The sequence below is a fragment of the Haliotis asinina genome, chromosome 16 (assembly GCF_037392515.1).
Source record: "Haliotis asinina isolate JCU_RB_2024 chromosome 16, JCU_Hal_asi_v2, whole genome shotgun sequence".
NCBI classification, from domain to species: Eukaryota; Metazoa; Mollusca; class Gastropoda; order Lepetellida; family Haliotidae; genus Haliotis; species Haliotis asinina.
In genome coordinates, this window is record NC_090295.1 from 37,686,602 (window position 1) to 37,714,583 (window position 27,982).

Here is a 27,982-nt window from a genome sequence, read left to right on the forward strand (position 1 = left end):
TGCTAGGTGTTAATGAGTATGGTTTTAGCAATATTCCAGCAATATCACAGCAAGAAACACCAGAATTGGGCTTCACACATTGTACCCATGTGGGGAATTGAACTCAGGTCTTCGTCGCGACAAGCAAACACCTTAACCACTAGCCTACCCCACTTCCCACTCTATTCAAGTGGAAATGACGTAAATACAATAATGAAAGTATTCACTATTTCACATTATTAAAAATAATTCCTTTTCACATCTATTTTCCTTTTAAGTTTTGTAAGAATCAGAGTAACATATACAATATTATACAGACCTCCTGATTTACCATACTGAAATTCAGGTAAATATTTGCGCTATGTGAACAAGCCCAACAGTGAAATTGTCACTATGGACAGATTGTTTTACATCCAAATCAGTACATGTCCTCCCACTTCCTTTAACAATACACAACCAAGTTCCCATACATTCCACAAGCACTCAAGCTACTGTACAAGTGTGCACACACACGTCACAACACGATGAAAGAAGGGTATACCACTGTATGCAACACACACATGATCTCATTAGCGACACACAGGTAATACAGGGGTTATACAATGCCTATGACCTTGTCGAAATGTAATAAACGTAAAGGTTGGAGATATTTTCACTCATGTTTTTGTCATATTTATTTCTTGTCAGCTGGACTAGAGTCATTTAAATATCGACAACAGCTGCATTGTACTTGTGTGAAACGGCATTTGGGGTTAATGAAATGTAAAGGACTGCAAGATGTTCTGTGTCACAGCAACAACAAAAAACTACAGTGTAAAGAGTTAAATACATCATTTAACACAGTTAAAAATGCATCACATTTCAATGGCATCAAACTTCAAGGAACGTCAACCAATTAGACTGCTGTGACAACTTCTTAAATAACATCACATATAACCAGCTGTCAATGACGATGAGGCAGTTTTCAGTCACAGGAGAGTTTAGTTCACCATGACAGGATCGCACAGGCACAGTGTCTCTACTTGAGTGAGTGAGTGAGTGAGTTGGGTTTTATGCTTCTTTCAGTACAGTTTAAGCAATTTCAACAGGGAATATCATAAATGGCTTCAGACAATGATTTCATGTGAGATTAAAACCCATACTCTCACAAAAATAAGTGAGTGAGAGAGAATGGTTTTATGCAATATTCCACCAATAAAACATCAGAGGACACCAGATATAAGCTCCATACATTGTACCCATGTGGGGAATCGAACCCAGGCCCCTCACATTTGTGAAGGCATGATAATATATTTTCTTTCTTTCCAGAATGGTATATACTGTACACATTGTCCAACCAAATATTAACCTGTCGATCATGTCCACAACAGCAAATCAACAATCTTGAAAACTAGTGTTGGGAATTGGATGAAATTTGATGACTGCCTCATTATCAATGAACAATTGTTGAAAATAAGCAGTTAGCATCATTTTTTCAGATTTTCCAGTCCAGCTTGTTACTGAAGATATGCATAACATGAGACAAGTCTTGCTACTTGAAAGTGGTGACCAATATATCATGAACATAAACATCCTGGAGTCTTTTAGAAATTTTGAGTGATGACTTTTCAGTTAGCAAAGTGTTTTTTTAAAGAAGTTAAAATTCACACATTTTCACGCCCTGACAACTCTGAAGATAATTTTCATTGTCAAGTTAAGTTCCACAGACTGAAATAGTAGTTCCAGAACTGTTAGTGTTCCATTGTGAGAAAATGTGATAAATTGCTTGATAGTTTGGTCACTGTGACCGATCTTCGATTATTTCAATTAAACAGAACACCATAAAGAAAATGTCAACAAATAAAAAGTTTCATGCCTCAAACATTACCAATTAAAAAACACACAACTAATCCAGACCCTAACTCAAACAACGGTAAAACTTATAATTAAAACCACCACTGAAATCCCGGTGAATTATACAAATAAAACATCATGGTTTATATCCATTGAACACCTGTAAAATGTATTAGTTTAAAGATAATCTAATGTTATGACAAAGTGTTTTGTTAAAGCCCTTTTCCTCCTTCAGATTATGTTCAACACTTTATACACAGAGAGTAAGCTGACATTGTCGATTCTTCCTTGGGAACGAATGATGAATGGCCTGAGATAGACACAATCAGAAAAGGATCACCATGTGTTGCACTTCTGCAATAGGGCATTCATACCTCTCAAACTCCATATAGTTGTATTATAAATACTTAATATTCATATTCCAGTCTACATGCTTATGTGATACTATCTATTGTTATCACGTGATCAACAGGGGCATTTTGTCCTGGCAACAGTTTTGTGATTGTTCACGGAACTATCGAGTTACCGATGCAATATATGTCCACTTACTGAAGCACTTGTGCAATAGCTTAAAACACTGCTAATTTATTTCTTAATCAGCCGGTGCAAGTCTAAACTATGTGGCAAGTCAAGATTAACACAACTCTAGGTAAATGAAGGAAACCACAGAGCTCCTTTCTACCACAGTTTAAGAATATGACTGAGGAAACCTTTGACTGCAATATATGTTCATTTCAGAGACTAGATGTTCCTGTATGGGGAAAATGAGTCAAATATAAGAAAAGTCATGCATAAAACTACATGAATAAATATCCTGAAATTTGGATGTCACTGACCTTGACCTTGTTTCATTTCCTGCATAACTAAATAAAGGCTGCAACAACATTATGTTTGTATTGAGGATGTTACTAACAATTAACTAACACATAATCACTAACTCATTATAATCACTAACTCATTATTTTGCACAGTTCGATTGTGATGTAAGTGAAATAATCCAAATGTATAGAATATGTTTGGAAGTACAAAATTACAAAATATATTCATTTTCCTATTCACAAGAATTGATATTTTCTTTTGGTTCACTAAAACAATCAATCATTCTGATTAAATGATTCACAAACTTGACAGAATTTCAAATTATCAAGTATGTTATGACATTTAAGGAATAGCAATGTAACCATGGCGGCCAAGTATTAATGTATCTACACTACAATGCCCTAGAACTAGAGACACCTTAACCTTGGTCATAGGTCATTTATGCAATATACGTTACATGGATATATATACTGCAGTGACATTATACCTAGTATAGGACATTAGTGTGGGGTCAGGCTCTTAGCAGTTCTAGGTGATATAAGTATGTAGGAATTATGCTCAGTGTGTGTGAGAGAGAAAGAGAGAAAAGGAAAAAGAGACAAAAACAGTGACTGTGAAAGAGAAAGGGAGAAAGAAGGTAACTTCCCATTGCACTGTATACCAAGGATTAAGGAGTGAGAGAAAATGAGAGAGAGAAAAAGAAGGAAGGAAAGAGAACAGGTGCACTGTATGATGTAACTCTTCCCAATGCAATGTCTACTCAGGACTAAGGAGAGAGAGAAAGAGAGACAGAGGTGCAATATGATGGAACTCCTCCCCCTGCACTGTCTACTCAGGACTAAGAGAGTGGAAGAAAGAAAAAAGGAAAGAGCAAGAAATCAAAAGGGAAAGATAAAGAGAGAGTCTTTGAGTGCAACTCTTGTTAACATTGTACACAGCAATATTCTAGCTATATACCACCTATAGAATAATTGTTGGAACAAGCAAACCAACAACTGATATTATGAGCAATAATCCAAATTGTCAGGGAATAATGTCCTATATCAACCAACTCAGTCTGACCAGTCCATCCATTAACATGCCTCTTACCCCAGTATGGATGTATAAGAGATTCAAACCAAGACTCATAGGATTCTGGTGCTCTAAAGGGACACAACTCAGCAAAAGTCAGCTGCAGCATTTTACACTGGCCTCTTGGGCATTACAAACCTCAGTGTATAGGAGTGTTAATGAGCCAACTCCTCGAGAATACTTTACATAACACAGAACTATTAATTCAGATCACAGAGGCTGCTATTTTGTATGCTGACCTAACTGGTGTCATATCCAGACCCCACCCCCCCCCCCCCCCCAAAAAAAAAAAAAAAGCACCAGATGAACAGATATATAGGGGACTATGGATAGCTAGTCAAAAAAGACCCTGACTTAACCCTCATTGATAAAATACAATACAGTTTGTAGGGTCAAATGTACGCATCTTAAACAATGAACAAGAAAGGTTTTTGACACTTATAGCAATAATTATGATATGCTGCATGGAGATATCCACACTGGTATATTAAACCACGGGACTGAACACAGTCTTTGAAAATAACAAACACCTAATTCACAAGGCCACCTTACAGCTAAACAAAAGTAAAAGACACATCAATCACTATTCTAAATTATTGAAGTAATTATGTGATGAGAAACTTATGACAAAAACATAATTATTTAACATGGCTTATCTAATAGTTAAAAAAAATATCATTAATCAGATGAGAAACATATGACAAAAACATAATTATTTAACATGGCTTATCTTATAGTTAAAAAAAATATTATTAATCCTGATTTCAAATTACAATCAAACAGGAGCATTATCTGAATATTCAAAGGAAATTTTCTATTTGCATTTCCGAAGATGAGATGCACAATACTGAACAAACTTTACATCATAAAAACTTCTTTCATTCCATAAGTGCAACATTTGGATACAGACTTTGTCATCCCAAAGTTTGATCACTAAATTATTTTCTATGGTTACTCACAGAGATAGAAGGGCAACATGGTGTCCCAGTTGGTACTCCGATGGGAGAATGTGGACTGACCTGAGCACCAACCTCCAACTGTCATCCCACATCACATACAACATTCAACATTGTGACAAGTCAACAAGACAAACAATTTACCTGACACCTCAGTGGAATCCATTCTCCAGAGTTAATGTGCTATACACCTACTCCAGTCTAAACACATGCATATACATGACTGCTTGCAATTGCTGTGACAATCAGATGAGATGAGTTAGTCCTGTGATTCACAACGGAACACCAGGCTGACAAGGGGTAAGTTCCTTCTGACGATGAATTACTACATGTATTGTACTCTATGACGTGGTCAGGCCGTTAAAATAGCCATCTCCATGACGATCAGTGTTTCAATCACAGGCAGGAAATACTAGTAACTGTTAGGATAATTTCATATGCCCGATGACATGTACCTACAGTCGGACTAAATGGGAATTATATTTCAAATGTACAAGGTTAAAATGTAGGATTTCAACATAAAGATCAAGAATTTGAATGAGACAGCTTGGCTGATGAGGAGCGGCAGTTTAAACAATCAGTTGTTTGTGCTGGAGTTTCAACTAAGCACTCACTGCTGGTAAAATGTTTAAAAAAGTTTGATTTCATCATAAATGTCATCTTTGCAAAATATATTACTGTCAAGAGAATGAATCAGACTATGAAGGATTATTCTAAAGCAAAGGATTAAGATGGTAGAATGTTACAACAGTATGAATGAACGTTGTTTTATGATACATTTATAACAATACAGCTGTTTTATGTTTGTCTGTTCTTTAAAGCATGACAAGTAGGTTACATCATGCAATTGGTTAGATCAATGTCAGACTGATCTAACTCAACATTCATGATGGCATGTTTGGGATCAGTAGACATGAAAGTCCGAAAAATATCTATTACTGTAATTTTCCTCATTTTTTAGGTATTTTGCAAAAATATGATCAGTAAACAAGGTCTTATAGCTACTGATACCTCTCACATAAAACAAAAGAAATGTTAATGTCTGGTTTAGGAAATGATGGTGTGAAGAATCTCCAAGGTATCTTTGTAAGTGGTTCCCTAGTATCAAAGACCATGGTCTCTGTTAGTATATATGCAGACCCAATAAGCATCCTAAGAGCAACTCATAAGAATAGACTATAATGTTTTTACGTATCTTCTTTAAGACCTGAAAACATAACACCTGGTGTATATAATTACCTTGTCAAAAACTAACAGTTGACTAAACATTGGAAAAATACTGGTTTATAGTGCTCGTTCTCTGAAAACCCCAGTCATCACTTTTCTTCCATGTTCTCAAGATGAATGTCACTACAAAGATTTTAGATACTTTGGACAGCATATGTCTACCATGAGTCCTATATTAACCAAAGAAGGGTGAATTGAAGATTCCTCATGAACATTTATGGGATTGGGGAAGGTGCACCAGGGCACCAACAAACCAATCACTATCACTGCATGCTGACCTGGTGCTTGTTGTATAGAACTAGCTGCATAATGCATGCTAATCTTGTAAAAAAAACACATATTTTTTTTCTTGACGTTTCCGCTTTTGACTGAGAACTATACAATGACCTCCGCAAAAAAAATCACAATCATTCTAACAAAGGGCACCTGCAACATTGGTAATACACTTACCAGGGGCACCTGCAGCTGCAGACACCATGATCGTCTGCAAGTTGGAGTAACTTGAGGACTTGGGAGACTTAAACCAAAGAATAAGTGGGTCCGAGAAGAACATCTTGTCAACCGTTTACATTAACTTTCTTGTGTCGATGAATGTCAAAACATGAAGTTTGTATAAACTCTCCTTGGATTCACATTTCTGGAGACGTTTCTATACAGCAATATGTAGAACCAATATCAATTTCCTTGTGCAGATGAAAGTCAGTTGATGACCTCCACAAAATGTTTCTGGAATTGAACTTCTAGATACCTTTCTATGTAGCAACATACAGAACCAATATCAAGTTCCTTGTGCAGATGAAAGTCCGTAATCAGCTTTAGAGGCTCTGTCTGGAGAGCTTTCTATGCAGCAATATACAGATTCATATTTGGGGCATCTCCAGCCACAGTGAACCTTCAGATCAAGTTAGGCAGCACAATCCAAGATGAAGTGGTCCCTAACCATACCAACGAACACTTGCAACACTTGGTGCATCATTCCGTTGATGATGAAATTCCATGAGAAAAAGGTCTTCAAGTCCATGAAGTTCTTCATCCACATCACACTGGATGATGTCTGAGATGCAGATCCTTCCTCACAATCCACAGAATTTCCTTGCTGTCTATAGTTCAAATCACAGACACTTCGAATCCTGACACTCTTTGAAATACCATCTTAAAGCAGGTCTCTCAAATCATGTCCTTTTTCAAAATGTGTCCATCTACAGAGTATGTTTTCCTTCAAAGCATGTCCTTCAACTATTTCCTAATTCAAATCATGTTCAATCATAAACTATGGCCTCCTTTAGAATGCAAAATATGACCTCCAGCTGTGATTTTTAAAATGCAACCATACTACAGTTTCAAGATGATGGACAATAAAGTATATGGTAAACCATAAAGTACATCTTCAACATCAAGACGCATCATGAAGCTCATGTGGAATCAAACTAACATATCATCAACACCGCACATTCCCCACAACAATACCCAAGGCCTGAACTGTTTCACAACATGACTATTAAATTACTGGATTGTCAGTGATGTACTGAATGTCTTTGTTGTACTGCATCTTAAAAAAATACAATGCTTTCCAGGAACAGAGACTAAAAGTTGTGTAATATGTCAAAACACAAGCTTTTAACACTGATGCATTTTATCAGCCTGGATAAGTTCTGTTGCAGATGCTATATGCTGACTTACCTTATGATAATGGTTTCTTAAGGTAGAACTAGGTTCTTTGACCAAATCAATTTTGTTCAGGCCAAACACCTCCTCACACCCAAATGTTTTGCAACATTCCTGGTCTAAATCTGTTACCTTGTAGAATCATTTCTATCTCAACACCTTACCAGGAGATTCTGCCAAATAGAATAAGTCCAACTGCTACCAACTCCTTACCAAGAATCAATTTCCCACTGTAAACTCATTCACAATACTACCTCCCTTAGTTTAACCACAAAGTATGGCCCAAGTCCTGGTCTAAATCAGTTTCTCACTTCATAATGTCCCAAAGCTGTTACCTCCCAAGGAGACAATCCTACCCTATTCCTGGTCTAAATCAGTTTCTTGCTATAGAATCAGTAGCAATGCCAGAGAGTTCTGCCCTATTCCAGTTTTAAATCAGATTCTCCTGAATTTCAAAAGCTAACATATAAAGTCACGACACAAGGACCTGCTTTACCACATAAATTGTGTCTCAGTAACACTGCAACCTGCTAGTCAATGCCCTGATCATCAAAAGTCCTGTGATGGACCAATGATGATAGTTACACAACACAGACAACAGGTCATCACTCATCGCCAGTCAGATACAGCATGACCTAACTCAGTAGTAGCTAGCATAAAATCTTTCGTTAACAACCCCAGCTCTAAGTCAGTATTGTCTGTGTCACCTGTCATTGAGCCCATCCACAGATATTAATTCTTTTCACATTACTGATACTTCAAATCCTGTATCACATGGATGTGTGTCTACATAAATGTCTGCAACACTGAAATGTGAAGATATTTACATCCGCATCAATTGGAAATGTGTCTGCATTACCTGGAAATATTGTCTGCATTACCTGGAAATGTGTCTACATTTAATTCTGTATCACGTTGAATCGTGTCTACATTAAAGCCAAAAAATAATGTTCTACATGTCCTCCCTCAAATCATGAACTATACAGTGCCCTCTTTCAAATTATGTCTCACATTTCATCAGCTGAAATATCATGATAACTTCAGACCTATCTGCTACTCTATTCTGCACATACACTAATAACGTAACATGATCAAGCACCAGACAAGCCAACACTCTTTCGACTCTAGCCTTCTCAAGCCTGAATATGGTTAAAATGTAGCAGCACCTAAAGCAAAAACAGCCATCAACTATCAAGCCATTAACTCTGTTGTTTAGGGGCAGGACAACAACATATCTGATTGCAGTTAGATGCTTTCATTGACTTTTACATGCTATCATATTATCATGTTAAGATTTTAGTCTTGAAACAGGTTAAAAGAACTTTTAACTTTAATGTTAATTGAGACGATACTGGGATAGGATGTTTGTTAAGTCTTGTGCAACTTCAAGCAATTAACACTGAATTCTTCCAGTTGTCATCAAAAGTAATCAGAGGGCATATTGTCAGCAAAGACATGTATACCAATTAGAATCTGTTACAGTAGGCAAAACTGACACAACATGTACTAGTGAGTTACATTTGCCGTACTTTGAAAGAAGGTTGTAGAAAGTATAAGACATGTCCCACAAGCAGTAGGTATGGTAGGCAATACAGCAATGCAGCTACACACAACCCACCAAAGAATCAACTGTACAAATTCTCCCACTTTACAACCAGACTTCTGAAAGATCAAGCACACAAAACCAAAGTCATGTAAAACCAAAAGTCAATTGAAACACGTCTGCTAATCTGATGTTTCACAAGAAACAGCTTCACAATCCTGTCTCTGAATCTATTTGTCTACTTGGGGTGTGAGTCCTTGCACAGATGTTACACCATCACTGGCTTTCATCTTAAGACAAAAAGCCTTCTTGTCAACTAAATCAGCCTTGTAAACCAATAGACAAAAAATGCTGCAACTAAAGTATATTTGTGATGAGATTTCAGTTTACATTTATAATAATGGGAATATCAGGGCCTTGAATTGCACAAGAAATCGCCGGTAATAAAATCTAACACAATCATAGTACATAATCGAATCAGATTAGAAATCAGTTCCATAACTCTTTAACAGAGGTGTCTGTTGAATGAGTGAGTTTAGTTTCATGCCACTTTTAGCAACATTCCAACAGTATCATAGCAGGGGGGACAACAGAAATGGAATTCACATATTTCCACAAAGTAGGGAATCAAACCTGATTCTCAAGCAAACACTTTAACCACTAGGCTACTGTCCACACTGACCTATTGACAGAATCTCTTCGTGTCTAGATGTCCATGAACAATACTTATGGATGCTTTATAAATCTAAAGAAGATTTCTTACCAGATCATTCAGATGTTTGCTAACAGAATCTCTTACAATCAGACATCCATAAAATGATAAATATTCCACTATTTTCACAAGGAAAATAGATTCTAATAGGTAGAGAGCTCATTAGCAAAATAATCTTTTGAAGGAAATGCTGGAGAGTCAAGTTATTTGTCACAATCAATTTACAAAGCAATTGTATATCGATACAGAAACAGATTACATAGTGCACTAAAAAAAGAAATCCAAGTGTTGGCACAGAAACCTTAGTAAAATGTAACTCAAGAACCAGTTATTTATATTCAGCTGCAGGCACCCAAATATAATACATTTCATGTGGCCATGACAACAGATTATCTACATGACACCTATGGCATACATGACACTGAACCTCATGTCACAATCCAGTACTTCAATACATATTCTGTAGCATCTTTTGGTGCTACGGTGACTGAATAAGTGAGCTCAGTTGAATGCGGCCCTTTAAACACTCCACTTATACACTGCATGTGAGATAAATGTAGAGGTAAGCTCAAGCGTTGCAGGTTTCATGTGAGGCGTCAGTACAGGAACAGCTGGCTAAACACATCAATGTCACTGTAATGCCCCTTGTTAATGATCCAATATGTCTGCCGTCATCCTCCTTGTAATGATCCAAACATCAGGAAAACAATTGGATGAAATCTCCTTCTTTTCACACACAAAAACAACACACAGTATATAATTTCTTATACCGCAGAGCGATTCCTCGTAACAGCTGTTGTTTGTTAGACATCTGCCGTGTCAAACTTTCCAAGAATTGACTCATAAATTCAACAAATGAGTCGATTGCTGTCAAAGTTTAAACTTTTGATTGAACCTACAATGCCACAAGTTTTTCAAGCCATGAGGCAGGTCTCAGGTAAATACTTGTTAAGATGTTGTGGACGATGGCAAACACGGCAGCGCAGGTAGAAATCCCGGTGAAATCACAAATACCTGTCTCCAAATCCAAGCTATGTCTCTCAGCATACAATACAAGGTGACAAAATTAGCAGGCTGTCTGTGGTGTTATACAATTAGGGACAGGTCCGTCAGTAATGAGGCAATCGAACACACCGTCACACTGTTTGATCTGTCAGCCTGACTGCCATTGCTCACACTATTGTCAAAGTGTAGCCTGAAGATATCGACAAGCCAAGCATGAAATACAAGTTTCATTGTACAGAGGGCTTTCGCCACATAAACACATACCACCTGGGTCGAAGATATGGGGTACTCATGCTACTGTCTATAGTATATGAGATACCCTGAAAAACACATTCCAGGGTCTTGGTTAAAGAAGATTAGGCCTTGAAGATATGTAAACCGAAGCCAGGTACTACAGTGCTGACAGACACCTGTTTTACAAAAATAGAATTGTCCACACATGTTTTCTTCTACTACACCAGCAACATGTTTCTGGTTCACATTTTTTTCTTTAAACACTTTTTAATTTAATGCATAAGGGTGTCAACAAATCTTGACCATTGAATTAAGGCAATTTTTGCAAATATATATGAGTTCCTAACATATATACTAGTTATCCTTTAAACATGGGAAATTTGTGCATTTCGTGAGAAAAAAAACAAAAAAATTGCATGTTTCTTCTTCATTTTTGTGCAGTAATGAAAATAACAAGGACAACTTGATGCATGACGCTAATGAATCATTTTATATTATTGATCCCCTATATTCCTAATTGCATCATGTATGATGCAAGGAAATTACTGATATTTTGTGAATGCAAATCGAATTAATAGAGATAAGTCTAAATCTTTATTCTTTTGTCGTCTGAAAAATCTAGTGATGGCAACAAAAAAGATTGTCCTCGCATTCCAATATATAAATTTTGACAGAACATCCAAATGTAGTCCCTGTGAATATTCAGAAGGGGAATTACACCACGGCAACTTTACTAGAACAATGACTGTGGGAAAAATGGCAAGATGCATGATGCCAGTCGTTTGATTCACACAGTTGAAGTGTACGATCCGATATCCACAAGTTCAAAATTAACATTGAGGTGTTCGGTAAGATAAATACGTTGGTCGCTGGTCGTTTGGGCTCAGGGAACATAAACAAACATCAAGGGGCCAAAACCCCATGCCCACTCGTGACCACGAAAGAAAACCTAAAGTGTCTGCTATTTTGTGAAGTGAAATATTTTCTTCAACATTAAACATCTTTCTCAAATAAAAATATTCCTCATCTCCTGATATTGCTTCTACTAGTTTGTACTAATGCCATCTGTAATCCACTAACATAATACCATTTCACAGTTTACATGAATAATGTCTGCCCAGATAAAGGGCTTCAAACACTGTACCAATGTAGGAAATCGAACCTGGATTTTCAGTGTGACAAGCAAATGCTTTTCACCATTAGTTTACCCTACTGCCCCAGCTGGTAATCAAAGCCATTCGTACCTATAAATGATCTGTTACAAGTTTCAAAGATATATCCCACTTCATATTCTCGTGACTACCAAATTTCAGGTAATGAGAACAAATTACAGAGGCCTTTGTTATATTTGGAATTGACTGACCCACCCCTCCCACTCAAGATTGAAATGTATACCACCAAACAACGACATGGAGCTAAACAGTCTTTTATTATTGTTTACCCCTTGATGCCAAGCAACGGGTATAGTAAATACGATTACCATTTTTTAGCATTGTTTGGTATGATTTGGTTTCAAACTAACAAATGTCCCTCCTCTGGGTAAGTGCTCTGCCTAGTAGATCTAGGAATCAGGCATAACAACAAACAGAACATAACTGTAATATTGCTCAAGATGACATCGAGTTAAGATCACTCACTCACTCATTCAGGTCACTGCAGTGTCACACAAAAACTTACCTGCTGGAGTTATGATAATTTCCACGTGTATCATACTGGCACGATATACTTGATATATCCTTGGAAACGTAAGTCATAAGAGCATAATCCTAAGACGATATACTTCATAAATCCTTGGAAACTTATTATCATCAGACTACCATACAAGGTAAATATACTTGATATATCCTTAGAATCATCTTCAGAGCATGATCCTGGGTGATATTTTTTATTTATCCTTTGAAATGTACAATGATCAGAGCATTATACGGGGTAACTATACTTGATATATCCTTAGAATCATCTTCAGAGCATGATCCTGGGTGATATTTTTCATTTATCCTTTGAAATGTACAATGATCAGAGTATTATACGGGGTAACTATACTTGATATATCCTTGGAAACATACAATTATGGGAGCATGATATTACTGTCAGTCTATGACAATGTGCAAGTTATAATCCACAACACTTCACACTGTTCTCCACGGTCACAATGTACTGTACTGACATAATATCCTATGACACATCAGATTCAGCAATACATAATACATTGATCATATACAAATACTCCTCAGAATTGACACAGTCCACAACAGATCATTCTGTGATGACAAAATTACAATCATGAAGATTCAAATGACACTTAAAACGGCTGCCCATCGTATCCATGAGGATGAGAACTTCATCACCCGTCTGTACACTTTCAAAGGACCAGTACAACTGCTAGCATAACTGACCATTACCCCACATAACAAAAGATACTGGCCACTGCAGGTGTGGCTTTGTACTTCAGGCCAATAAAAAGTCTCCTTTCAATTCATGCACACTTAATGCACCCTGGGCCTGGTTCAAGAATCTCATGCAATCATGCTAATCTTTCTTTAACAGTATTAATGGCCAATACCCTAATGCTGACCTGGAATCTACCTGTCATTGATTACAGGTAATTCCATCATGATATTACATAATTCTGTTTTAAGGCTGCGTGCTGCCAGACCTACCATAAATTTCAGTCAAAAGCCTCTTGTTTACGAATCTCTCAACACAATAACCACTCATTGGGGAGAAGTGAGATAAGCTCTTGAATGCTCTTGATGGATTAGATTTGATAAGCCAGTGCTTGCTTAAATGAATATATTTGATGAGAATATGTTTGTTAATGTGTCTAAAATTGATGAGCATATGCTTGCTTAAGTGAGAATATGTTTGTGTAAATGATTTATGTTTGATGAGAATATACTGTTTGTTTCAATGATTATCTTTGGTGAGAATATGTTTGTCACTGAATGATTGTCTTTGCTTCAATGATTATCTTTGGTGATAATATTTTGTTTGCTTCAATGATTATCTTTGGTGAGAATATGTTCACTTAAAGAATTATCTTTGATGAGAATATGTTTGTCACTGAATGATTGTTTCTGATAAGCATATGTTTGCTTAAAGGATTGTCCTGGATGAGATTTTTTTCCTATTGACTGATTGTCTGTCTTGTCTTGTTGACCATATGTTTGCTGAAACGATTGTCTTTGATGACCATATTATCTCTATTGAAGGAAAGTCTATGATAAGAGTAATTATGCTTGAGTATTGTATGCTCCTGCAAGATTTGTTTTGAGATAGCGTTCAAACTTCTGAACAATTGTTGCCAACGAATGTTTCTGTGCACTTGAATGAATGTTTTCTGATGACAAGAATGAATGCTCTTCTATATATGCCTTTGATTAGTTCTCTGATGTCCTTGTATGTTCTGTATGTCCTAACCACTAGGCGACCCCACTGCCCCAATAAGTGGATGAAAGTCTATTACAAGTGTATCCTGAAAGAAGATTGCAAAACTGAGAATACAAACCCTTAGAAAAAACTCCCAGTTAAGTGCAAGTGTGCTATTTGAGGTGATGACTAGTGGTGGTCCAATTAATTGAAATAATCGAAGATTGGTCACAGTGCCTAACAACAACAAAAAATCAACATCTTCTCATTATGAAACTCAAATGATTCTGGAACACTTGTTTGCATTAACAATATTTTTCACAAGGTTGGTTTTGTCTGTTACATTTCATAAGCACCACAAGCTCATTCCAAGTAATGACTGAATTCATCATACAGACTCCAGGAAATTCATGTTCCTAACATACTTGTCATTCTTTACAACGTGTGAGAGCATTTTGCACAATTTGCACCACAAAAAACCTGTTTTTTTCCTTTGTTTTTGTGTATTAACATAAATAATCAAGTAGATTTCATAAATGACACTAATCAAATATTTTGTATGACTGATCACTTGTAATGAACCTATCATCAGTTATGAGGTCTTGACAAATTCCCAACACAAGTGATCACCAGCATATGTATGCTAATCCTTTAGTAAGTGTATGCAAGATGTCAGGTATGTCAACATGGCATGTAAGCATGTGCATAATTGTGCATAAATCCTAGTAGATTACAGATTGCAAGTATGCTTGCTATTGATTAACATGTCCAAGATATTTCAGCTACAATATGAAACTGAACCATAACAATCACACCAGTCTTGCTTCAAACTAATCATAATACTCTTGAGAGTGAGTGAGTCACCCAATCAGTGAATGAGTTTATTTTAAAAGCAATAATCCAACAATATCATGGCAGGGAACATCAGAAATTGGTTTCACACACTGTTCCCATGGGACCTGGGAATCAAACCCAGGTCTCCAGCATGACCAGCAAACACTTATCTACAAAGCTACCCCACAGACCCAATACACTGAAGAAGTAATCTAGAAGACCATATTTTTAATTCCTGAAGTCCCAGCTCAAAACACATGAAACCACTTCAATACACATCTGCCAATGCAAATTAAGCATACGATAATGATTGCACATTATTTTTCAGTGGTATTTTTCACCTACCCTGCTGGATTATCTCCCTTTTGTTGAGATACACCTTAAGTCCAGGTGAGGTACACTGTTCATCAGAGAACTCCTCAATATCCATTAACGGGTAGTGGTCAATAATCATCGTTCTTGGTTAGAAAGTCTGTCCACACTCAGGACCCAGCCATTTGTCAGCGGGCTCGTATCAACTGTGGGAACATGACATTTGTTGCCAGTGATGACCTTCACCTTTGACCCAGATCAGATTGAGGTCATCATGGTAAGTTCCACAATGAAGCAATGCTTCAACAATACTGATAAGTAGACAGGACTCTTCATAGGTATGACATCAACATGAGGAATTCATTTCTTTGACATAAGTTCTGTCAGGAACCTGATCTAAACGACAATGATGAATGATTTAGAAATCATATTCGTAACATTTAAAAGATGTTAAGGGCTTCCAAGTCTTGCATACTACTAGTTAATCTCTGACATGACAGATAAACTGTAGTGATATGAAAACATTACAAAGGCCTTAACTTATATTGTATAGTATAGTTTCAGGAGCTTAGACAATATGACAGCAGTTTCTTGACTTATTCAGGGATCCAGATAATTTTTCAACATTAAGAGTACATACTCCATATTTTTGTCAATACAAGAATAGTGGAAAAGCTGGAGCTTGAGTACATTTAGAATACTGAAAAGGTAAGTGGGTGAGTGAGTTTAGTTTTACGCCGCACTCAGCAATATTCCAGCTATATGGCAGCAGTCTGTTAATAATCGAGTCTGGACCAGACAATCCAGTTATCAACAGCATGAGCATCAATCTGCGCAATTGGGAACCGATGACGTGTCTGACCACCCAATCCTGTTAGTTGCCTCTTACAACAAGCACAGTCTCTTCTTATAGGAAGCATGAGTTGCTGAAGGCCTAATTGATTCTACCCTGGGACCTTCACGGATGTACTGAATGGAGTTTAATGGAAAAACAATAATCTTGTGTTTCATTTCACATATACACCACAACATAGCTACTTGTGTAAACAGCTCAATAAACAATAAAAGAACACTTTTTCAGATAAACACGTACAGTACTGCTGTGGTGTGTACATATTTATCATTTCATATTTCCTAGATATTTTACTATGGCAACCTGCAAGATTGATAACCCCCAAATGACCTTGACATATGTCAAATTCAGCCAATGTATAGCAATAAATATCTATACAAAGACAAATTCTTTTTATGCCAGATTGACAAGAAAATATAAATTTAACAAGAAAACATAACTCTCCTTATACTAAAAAGGCATCCCAGTGAGATGTGAGATTCAGCACTAAAGTCAAATCTGGACTTGCTTCATATTGAACACTCTGACTACTTCAGCTTCATATAAGTTTGTTATGGTTTTAAAACCAGGACAAAAATATCATAACCAATTTATCATTGTAGCCTTGAATGTTTGCAGAAATAGCACTAGGACAACATGTACCAACACTGATGTGTTGGTTCTGACCAAACACAGCTAAAATCAACAACCATGAAGCATACACTAAACATGGTTGTGTACAATTTGACCAACTACTATGTCCTTGATCCATTAAAGAAAATAATATTTAAATGCAAATTATTTGAAACAAATTCTGAATTGAACAATGGTTCATCAAATGTATAGTATTTGTAAATTATAGTCCCCTGGCAGTTAAATATCTTTATAAACAATAATCATTCAAATATAATTGATAGATAAAATTTTCTTGATACAATAAATATCTGTTTCTTCATCTTGTTGCTAGCACACCTCTGACTGACTGATGCTTTTAATACCATTTATACCACTTTTAGCAATATTTGGGCAATATCATGGTATGGAAACCAGAAATGGGCTTCACACACTGTACATGAACAATCGAACCCAGGTCTTCAGCATTGCAAGGTGAAGTGGCCATTGAATAAGACAACTGCAGAACGAACAACTGTCCACAAGAAGGAATTGAAATCACATCTCCAAGATTTCATGGTGTCCTTAAGTGTTTAAGAAATGACATTCCACCAAAATGAAAATTACAGTCAATAACACAAAAACCAAATTCACAATCCATTAATGAAAGTTATTTGTGTTATTACCTCTAGAAACAAGTAGCGGTACACAAAGTCATCCATAAACGCACTCCTCCACTCGCCCATCTCAGGTATTTACAGTGGCCGAATCTGGGCGATCAGTTTGACAAGTATGAGCGACAGACACATCATGAAATAGACGCCACATATCAACACGGTGTCATGATTACATAGCAGACAATCTCACAGGGGTCCATCAATCAGATAGTTATGTATTGGAAGATATGGTCAGATCATCATGCCACAGAGTAGCAGTTGATGTGCTGTGACAGACTATAAATGCCTTATCTTCAATGTATACTTCGTACAGTCTGTAACAATTTAATTTTGCAACAGGGTACCAGTTACAGATTTATACATCTGTGATAGTCTCGTGTATTTACTGTTCTTCGATGACAGGTTTTAATGTTCTTAATTTAGCAATCGTAATACTGATATAAATTATATTCTCATCACGTTATGGCTGAAATATGGCACGAACAAACATCTCAGAAGAAAGTATGACTCCTTGAACGTATTCTGAGAAGTGTAAATTGCCAGGGTTGAAAGTCCCTCGTATTTTAGCAAGAAAGGTATGTTTAAACTCATAATGACATGGTTATGACAAGAGCACATATAAAAATCACATTGTGTTTTTGTCTTAAGAAAGTGACCACATTTATGACAAGGACTCCCAGTTAAATGTGAGGAACATATGGAAAACATGTAACGCTGAGCATGACTAGCAAAATAGATTTTTGTATTAAGATTTTTGTTTTGTGTGTTGTTTAAAGCTGCACTCAGCAACATTCCAGCTTGTCGTAAATAATCAGGTCTCGACCAGACAATCCAGTGAACAACAGCATGAGCTTCAGTATACACTATGGGGATACATGTGTCAACTGAGTCAACCACCTGATTCCATTAGTCGCTGCATATGACAAGCATGGGTGACTGGAGACCAATTCTAACCTTCATAGGTCCAGACTCAAGATATCAGCTAATCACGAAACAGTAATCCATTCAGAGTGACAGAATTTTTTCAATTTATAGAATAAATAAAATCCAAAATAGCCTTGAGTATCAAGTTAACACGAGCAAAATGCACGGATCACAAACTATGTATGGCTATTTAAACTTGAAGCATTGACCTGCACAAATTTTCTGGGACTTTAAACTTCAAAACAGTTCAGGTGATTTCTTCATAATGCCTGACTGAGTACTCAAACATCTGAACCATGATCACACAGTGCAATGACTAGGTCAGCCATGGAACTTTGGTTTATTTCACTACAGCATGCAACATCCTAACCTGTGTTCTTTACTGGTCTGCTCTACAGTCAATGGGTCGATAATCACAACTACTTCGAGGGCATGGGATCAGTACTACAAGAGGACAATACCTGTGGGTTATTTACATTCCATCAATGTCAAGAATTATAAATATTATATCAATGATCCACAAGGCTGAAATATAAACATGTAGAAAGGTCAGCAGGAGTTATCTCCCTGTAATCTTCCACAATATGTGTTTATATCTGTAATTACAAATGACAACTGACTGACAGGGCTGTCATTAATTCCTTGCCAAACATTTGACTTATTTTCTTATACTGTAGGTCAGACAATGTTTTTTTTAGTTTCGAAGGATTTGTCCCACCTTGTAATGATAAAGCAGAAAAATACTTCAGAACACTCACTTTACATATGCCATTTGTGCAACTGTACATTATGTTTAGCAAAATCTAGTAAAACATATACAAATCAGGTGTGTCATAACCTGGAAAAGTATTTATGTAAAAAAGTTTTGTTTTGTTACCAATCCAGATTTCTGTGGAACTAAAAACATGTTCAAACCAAAACAATTCAAATATAATGAATTTTAGAAAATATGTATATTCAAAACATGATTGTATTTCAGCTTTTACTTTGAGAAAATGATCCTCAACATAATTTCCCATTTATATATTGGTCTCTTTGTATATCCTGGTTTAATAACAAGAACTATTATTGGACTAGTATTGGTGTCCATGGTATAACAAAATGTCACTAAGTGACCTCTTAATTCTGCTACACAATGTTTGGAGTGAGTGAGTGAGTTTAGTTTTACGCCGCACTCAGCAATATTCCAGCTATATGGCGGCGGTCTGTAAATAATTGAGTCTGGACCAGACAATCCAGTGATCAACAACATGAGCATTGATCTGCGCAATTGGGAACCGATGACATGTGTCAACCAAGTCAGTGAGCCTGACCACCCGATCCCGTTAGTCACCTCTTATGACAAGCAAAGTCGTCTTTTATGGCAAGCATGGGTTGCTGAAGGCCTATTCTACCCCGGGACCTTCACGGGTCACAGTGTTTGGAGTTTATTTTATGCATCGAGTTTAGAGAATGCAGGCCACTGTTCATGTCTACAGTGAGTGAGTGTGTGAGTTTAGTTATGTTGCTTCTAGCCATATTCCAGTAATATCATGGCAGGGGGACACCACAAATGGGCTTCACACATTGTGCCCATGTGAGGGAATCAAACCCAGATTTTCAGCGTGATAAGCAAACACTTTAACAACTAAGCTACTCCACCTCAAAACATGGTGCAGCCTGCAGTAGGTGGTACATTAAACTGATGTAGAGGCTTGTAAGAATGTTAGCCAAAGCAAGACATTGTGTTTATATTACAACATGTCTACAGACATAAGTAGCTTGAAGTAGTCCACATTCGCTCACTCACATAAGCTTATCTGGTACACAGACACAATGAGACAAAATAAACACAATCAGTGTTGACACGTGTCAATCTCCATATGGAATTTCATGAGTGAAAGCCCACCTACACCCTGAATATATCCTGAACAGAATATTCAAATGGGACCTCTATACAATAATGAACAAACTTCAGTTGGGTTGAACAGAGGGATTAAATGTCAAAAACGTTATTTTCTATAAGCCTAAATTCGGCCATACAGGTTGTTTTAGTCCATACTGATTTTTATAACACTCTTAATAACCAAACTGTCACTAAGTTATTCATGTAGTGGTACTTAGACACAATTTCAAAAGAGGACAGTTAAGCTATTGTTTCTTTATAGTGAGAAAGTGAGTGCTTTCAGCAACATTCCAGCAATATCACAATGACAGACACCAGAACTGGGCCCAGACTTTCGAAGCTCTCTTCGTGCTAAGATAGTTGTAGTTGTGATATACTAACATTAACTTGATCTTAGCGCTAAGAGAGCTTTAAAATCTACCCCTTGGTCTTCGACCACTGTACCCATGTGGGGAAATGGAACCCATCGTGACAAGAGAACTCTTTACCCAAAAGTGAATGTAAGTCACCTCTTTTTATGAGTCGAGCATCTATCTCATCATCTCAGGTGTTGCACTTTTAATAAGCATTAAGATACAGGTGATCATGCACCGCAATACACAGAGGTAAGCTGAGTATCTGCATAAATTACATAAATATGTACGTTGAAAACGCTACTCTTATTAAATCTATAGTGTACAAGTACCCTTTAAGATTTTAAATACTAAATGTTATTTGATCTTAAAAAATGTTCAATCTTAGCTTGTACACTGGCAGCAACTGATGTATATTGAGAGGTTCTTCTTCCATCTAAGAACAAGAACGTGTAATCTCAAATCTTATTATTTCTCATTTTACAGATCCAAAATAACTTACATTTAAACTTTACAACATTTTTACAATTAACGGAAAATGTCAAAATACCTTTAAACTTTACAACATTTTTACAATTAACGGAAAATGTCAAAATACCTAATTGAGCTTGAGCGAGTTGGGGACAATTTTTTTAGTTCCTCAGAGGACATAGGACATCCAGTTGAGATGAACACAAGTGAGTACATAACTCAATAACACAAAATGTTATCAGTAGCTCTGACTATAGCTAAGTATCACATAATTACGATATACACTTGAACTTCTAACAAGCATCCCTCGCCATGCAATCTACCTCGATGCAGGGGGGAGATGTTTCACATACATAACACGTATGACTGTCTGCATATCAAGTATATCAAGCCATTTATGTCCATAAATCACCATGATACTTAAATGCATCCAGTATTAAATAACAGACTGTCATACAGCAAGCATACACCTTACAATTTCAGTATTAGGCTTTTAACAAGCATACTGGTAACATTCCATATATCAGGTATATCAAACCAAAATATATCCATAAATACATACACCATCATGATATACACTTCAAGACATCCAGTATTAAACTTGCATAACAGATAAGACTGTCATGTATTCAGGTATGTCAAGCCAAAATACATCCACAAATATATACACCATCATGATATATACCTCAATACATCCAGTATATAACTTGTATAACAAATAAGACTGTCATATGGCATCATGATACAATTATTCATGTGAAATTATGGACCCCCTTCACTAATTTCCATCATGGCTGTTACATGCCAGGCGTTATCGGTTATTTTTATCTGGGCCAGTTATCACAGCTAAAACTGACAGAATGATCAAATCAAACAAAATTAATCAAAACCATGTTAAAGAAACCCACCAAATTATTTTCATGGCAGTTTCATTTATCTTAAAACTTACCTTGTCTTTAACCAGACACATTACGAATTAAATCAGTTCTCTGTTATTAAACGACAGCCATACTCTATTAGCATGCCATGAACTCTTTCAACAATACTTTCCTTAGCAACAACATGGCTAGAACCACCCTGAATTCAGTGCTTACCGATTGGCTTCGAGCTCACTCCCACATAAACAAACCGCACGAACTATTCAGCTGTCAATAGCCAGTTATTTCCCACCACTGGACCAAAATATGTAACCCAACGCTAAGTAGCCGTCACCTCCTTCATACCCTCCAGAGTGCTCTCTATGTAAGATTGCAATCTTACAAACCTCTGTAGATGGTATCAATCTGTGCTACATATATACAATATGGTTTCAGCCAATATTGAGGGGATATTGCAGGAATATGTGTGACCTCCCTGGATCAAGAGTCTGTTTTGTATACTGACGATAAAAAGACATTCCGGTGAGGCAGATAAACTGTTTTGACCAACTGTCATAAAGCGTTATTGATGAGATAGGAACAACGGTTGATTCATAGATGAGAACAGCAGGTGTCCTGGACATAGAGAATACATTTCACTTGATAAAGGTACTTGTGTGAGACTCACAGAAAAGTCTCCCAGCTATTCAAAACTGCTGTATCCCCATAAACCCCATCTCACTAGAAGTACAGAGAGAAAGAGTAGACACTGTTTTACAATGAATAAAGGATTGTAAATGTATACAAATTTACAAAAAGTGATTCTCCTATGACTGGCATAAAAATACTTCCACAAATTTATAAATGATTTTGATTGTGTGTGAGCTGAAAAGCAGGGTCAGTTTTATGCTCTGGGAAGAATATCTGAAAACATTTATGACTAGCTTGCCTGGTTTCTTGCCTGTGTCAAAGAAACACCCGAATATGTTTTTGCTTGAATAATATGCTTGTGTAAAAAACAGATTTATGTTTATGATATGATTATGTTTATTCTCTTCACATTATGAAGGGAATGCAGAAATGACAAATCAAAGTTAGGACAGAGTGAGTGAGTGAGTGAGTGAGTGAGTGAGTGAGTGAGTGAGTGAGTGAGTGAGTGAGTGAGTGAGTGAGTGAGTGAGTGAGTGAGTGAGTGAGTGAGTGAGTGAGTCTGGTCAGTCAGTCAGGTAGACAGGTTTAACAAGAGTTTTCAGGTTATAATAAGGTGTATCAGCTTAGTGTGGTGCCAGCCAAGAGGCCCAAAGAGTCATCATGCAAGCCTTAGACCTATACCCACAAGCAGTGGTAAGTCACTTAAAATCAATCAGTGCAAACAAGATTCGAACTCAAACCATATTAGTTTCCAGTATGCCAAATGGCCACAGCTACACAGTCTGCAGCTCAATGTAGGTGCAAATGTGAGGAATTCAACCCTGGGATTCAGTCTGCTGAGCAAGTGCTTCAACCATCCCACCACTGATGAAGTTGTGTTAAAGTCAACTGAACAAGTCCAATCTCCAGCTATCAAATCCATTTTCATTTTCAAATCCCCTTTTCATCATTGGATCAAATCCGCTCCCTGACAAAAAGATATGCTTTCAGAATAATTTTCTGGCAATGGCCTTTCTCCAAATCAGAGATGATGTCCCAAGACAGTGAGGCACTTACAAACTTCAATAAAAGCAATCAATGCAAACTAGATTTGAACTCAAGCTACTCGTTTCCTATATGCCAAATGTCCAAAAGGACACTGTATGCAGTGTCAGATGAACATGGGAACACAGGCTGTTGATCAGATATGCCTGAAGAAAGCAGGCTACATCATTTGCAAACTAGCAGATCACGCGCAAATTATGAGAATAAATATTCAGACTTGCTACTTATTTAAGAGTCAGAAGCAAGTGCATTTTTTCCGATAATTTTCATGGCATACTCCAGTCACCTAACAAGGAGGATAACTGACGGAAGATCTTTGTTTGAATGAAATCCATGTGGTGATGCATTCTCTAAACATCCATTATTATTGTATCAACATTTATTCAATCCATATATCTCCCAATTTCAACAATCATACATTGAAAGGACAGTTCCCCTACTTTTTTGAAGAGTCTATGTATGGTGGAAGCCTGAAGCTAACACATTTGTGGTGAAACCCTGATGCTAATACTTATGTGTGGTGAACGCAAGGATCAGCTGTATTGTGACACCACGCAGACGATGAATGTGGAATGTACAGCTGTGGTCAGAAGCAGGTTCGGGTAGTGTAACAAGACACATGCTACAAGTAATCAGGCCTGTGGCAGCTCGGCCAGTGGTCACTAATGTGTCCAGTCATCTACATTATCAAGCTAGCCTTCACACACTCCTGTCTGCTTGGTCACAGGTCACAGATTCTGAGACACAAGTCCTGTCTCCAGCTCAAAGAAACACTTTAGAGATGTCAAGAAGCAAGGATGACGTCCAGGTGAGAGGTCCACTTATAGTGTGCAACCTGACCAACCCATCTCCATTTGAGAGATTCAATTTCTGGGCTGTTACCTGACCAAACTATCTCCACTTGAGAGATCCACTTTCAGTGTGGTTACCTGACCAACCCCTGCGTAAACACTTGAGAGACCCATGGTCAGTGCAGTTATCTGTCCAACCATCCAGCCGTTGATGCAGTTTCGATGTGGTAAACTGTACAAGACATCCAGATTAAAAACAGAAAGCTGTCCAAGTTCTGTTTCCATCTGAGAATTCAACTTGCCTAATCATCTCCTTGTCCAAATGAGCTATGCACTTTCACTTCCATCTCTTGACGAAGTGCACTCACTGACTGAGAGATGCACTATCACTACAACCTCTCTGTCACTGACTGAGATTTGCCATTTCATTCCAGTATCCAGACCATATGAGCCACCTCTTCTGACCAATTCCAATCTCCACCTCTAGAGAAGGTAGCCTAGAGATTAATGTGATCACTCGTCACACCAAAGACCTGGATTTGATTCCCTACATAGGTACAACATGTGGAGCTCATTGTTGGTGTCCCCTTCCGTGATCTTGGTTGATTATTGCTGGCAGTGGCAAAAAAACATACTTGCACATATTATAAACAAGAGAGATGCACTTTGAGAAGACTTCACCAGCTACAACCAGTCAGTCCACTATTCAGTAACACTGACACATCAGGATATATTTTGGAAATATTTCCCCTTTAGTAACATATAACCGTTTCTGCTTTACACAGAATTTCTGCCAAATGTCAAAGCCTGGATCCAGTGTGTCCATGAGGTATGTCCCAACACTCCAAATGACTTGGGTGGGGTGGGGTAGCCCTGTGGTTAAAGCATTTGCTTGTCATGCCAAAGATCCGGTTTTGATCCCCCACATGGGTACAATTTGAGAAGCCCATTTTCAGTGACCACTGTCGTGATATAAGTGGAATATTGCTAAAAGCAGTGTAAAACGTCACTCACTCTCACTCACTCACTCACTCACTCACTCCAAATGACCGAGTGGGTGAATGGTTTGAATGCTGCCAAGAGCATATTAGTCATATGTTCGTCAGTTTAACATGGGATATTTCACCATAATGATCCTGGGCTTAGATTGTCTTCATTGACATTACAACTTATAAAAAAGTGTAACTGCTACATTAAATTATTTGTTGGTGTCAATCAAAATCAAACTGTACCCATTTCAAGGTCATAAATATTCACTCTAAAAACATGACTTCATCCTTAAAACATATTCATATATCTCTTGGCATCAATTCAACTGAATATTTTGAGACTACATTTAACACGCTTTTGACAGAGCTTAAATGAGGTAAAAAACAGCTGTATGGATGGAAATAAACACAGTGTCACCTAAACAGAAACCATTTATAATGTCATCCATACAAATGTTTATCATTCAGTCTAATGTTTACCAAAATGAGATATCAGCAATTTGTTATTCCATTTGGTATAAAACTGACATATTAACTTTCATTTTTTGAATTAACAATTTAAATCAGGAGGACAAAACTCCTGATGATGACATAAATGACATACTGTCTGAATGTCATACAATCTGAACATGACCTAATGTCTGTATGTCATACTAACTGAACATGACCTGTCTGAATGCCATACCATCTGAACATGACCTGTGTGAACATGACATACTGACAAAACAACCCAAGAAGATCCCACACAAGCACTATGATCTACCTTGTTAAATTGTCAAAATCAAATACACAGGTAACGAACTCAGCCAGGTAATCAGTAGTGGACAAGTAGATTGAAATAAAGTGTAGTCGAAGTTGTCCCATAACCTGCCTGAAGATGACCTTCTAACTGAATGTCATACTATCTAAACATGACCTTCTATCTGAATGTCATACTATCTGAACATGACCTTCTAACTGAATGTCATATCATCGGAACATGACCTGTCTGTATGTCACACCATCTGACCATGACCTACTGTATGAATGTCATACCATCTGACCATGACCTATTGTCTGAATGTCATACCATCTGACCATGGTGCACAGCCTGAATGTCATACCATCTGAACACGACATACTGTCTGAATGACATACCATCTAAACATGCCATGCAGCCTGAAAATGAAGCACTAGCTGAACATGACATACTCTCTGGACATATCAAACAATAATACTGTGTACACCAAAGCATCTCAAGCCAACCAAATAATAAGAACAAACCCTTCAAAGAATCAGATAATTCAACAAACTATACTTCCTGAAGACAATAATAAATAAAACGTCAAAAGCGCCGACTCAGTAGTTTGTACAGTAAACCCCTTCATTGGGGAATACACAACACTGAAGAAAGTTAGCATTGCTATAAATACTGTTGGCATATCTCCAAAACCATATTCACATTCCAGTAATGGCCATCGAACATCTCTGTCTTCATTCTGTGTGAAATGGCCAGGTAAGCAAGTTACCTGTTACATGTGTCTGTATCAACCCCTTTGATGAATGCACAGGTGCACGAAACACATATCCACATCAAACAAACCCAAGCAGGTTCAGGCAAAAATAAAACCTGTCCACCTCCTCGAGACACATCTTCACAAAAAACCCACACCTTTCAATCATTATTCAATGCATGTAACTGTTTACATTTACTCAATGAATCTAATAAAAAAGATCAAGAAATTCACCTACAAAGGTGTAACACCATCACATACTCAAAACAACCCAAGTATATCCCCCACAAACTCTGTCTATGACCTACCTTGTTAAATTGTAAGAATCCAATACACAGGTAACAAATTCAGCCAGGTAATCAGTAGTGGACAGGTAGGTTGAGATAAAGTGTGGTCAAAGCTGCCCCACAACCTGCTCCTGTCTCACCCTCATTAGAATGGCTAATGTTCCTTGCCGCTTGAACGCAGTCAGGCCGGGCTTGCTATTTGTGATCCCACCCTCAGGTGGTGTGCCCCGAGTCTTTTACGCTACATATATCCACACTCCAACATGGCTAAATGAACTTGGGGGAAAATTTGGTTGACAAAAATGTCAAGTGCGTCTCTTCTTCTTAAACAGTGTCGATAGCCCGTTGTTTGTATGATTAGCCCTGGTCAAACCTGTGTTGGCCAGGAATGTCAGTTTAACAATAAGGGGGCATAGCGATGTTTGACGTTTGGAGATCCAGCATTGGCCAGTATTGATGACTGATGGGAGGTTAGAGTGGGGCCATGAGCCAAGGTGTCAAACATTATTAACAACTCGAGGTGCTGAAAAACATATAACATTGTACATACTCTGTAC

At 37.3% G+C, this 27,982-nt stretch overlaps 1 protein-coding gene across 2 annotated transcripts in view; it reads right to left on the bottom strand.

Moving 5' to 3' along the window:
• Nucleotides 1-27,982, bottom strand: part of LOC137267561 (pleckstrin homology domain-containing family G member 5-like) — a 197,341-nt gene that overhangs the window by 141,326 nt on the left and 28,033 nt on the right. Inside the window, exon 1 of one of the 2 annotated variants that reach the window (XM_067802042.1) lies at nt 4,803-4,986. The exons of the other annotated variant lie outside the window; for it this stretch is intronic. Within the exon in view, the coding sequence (XP_067658143.1) occupies nt 4,803-4,824 (22 nt within the window). The 5' untranslated portion in view covers nt 4,825-4,986. Of the gene's footprint in view, nt 1-4,802; nt 4,987-27,982 lie in introns of those variants that run through there. 2 annotated transcript variants of the gene reach the window in all.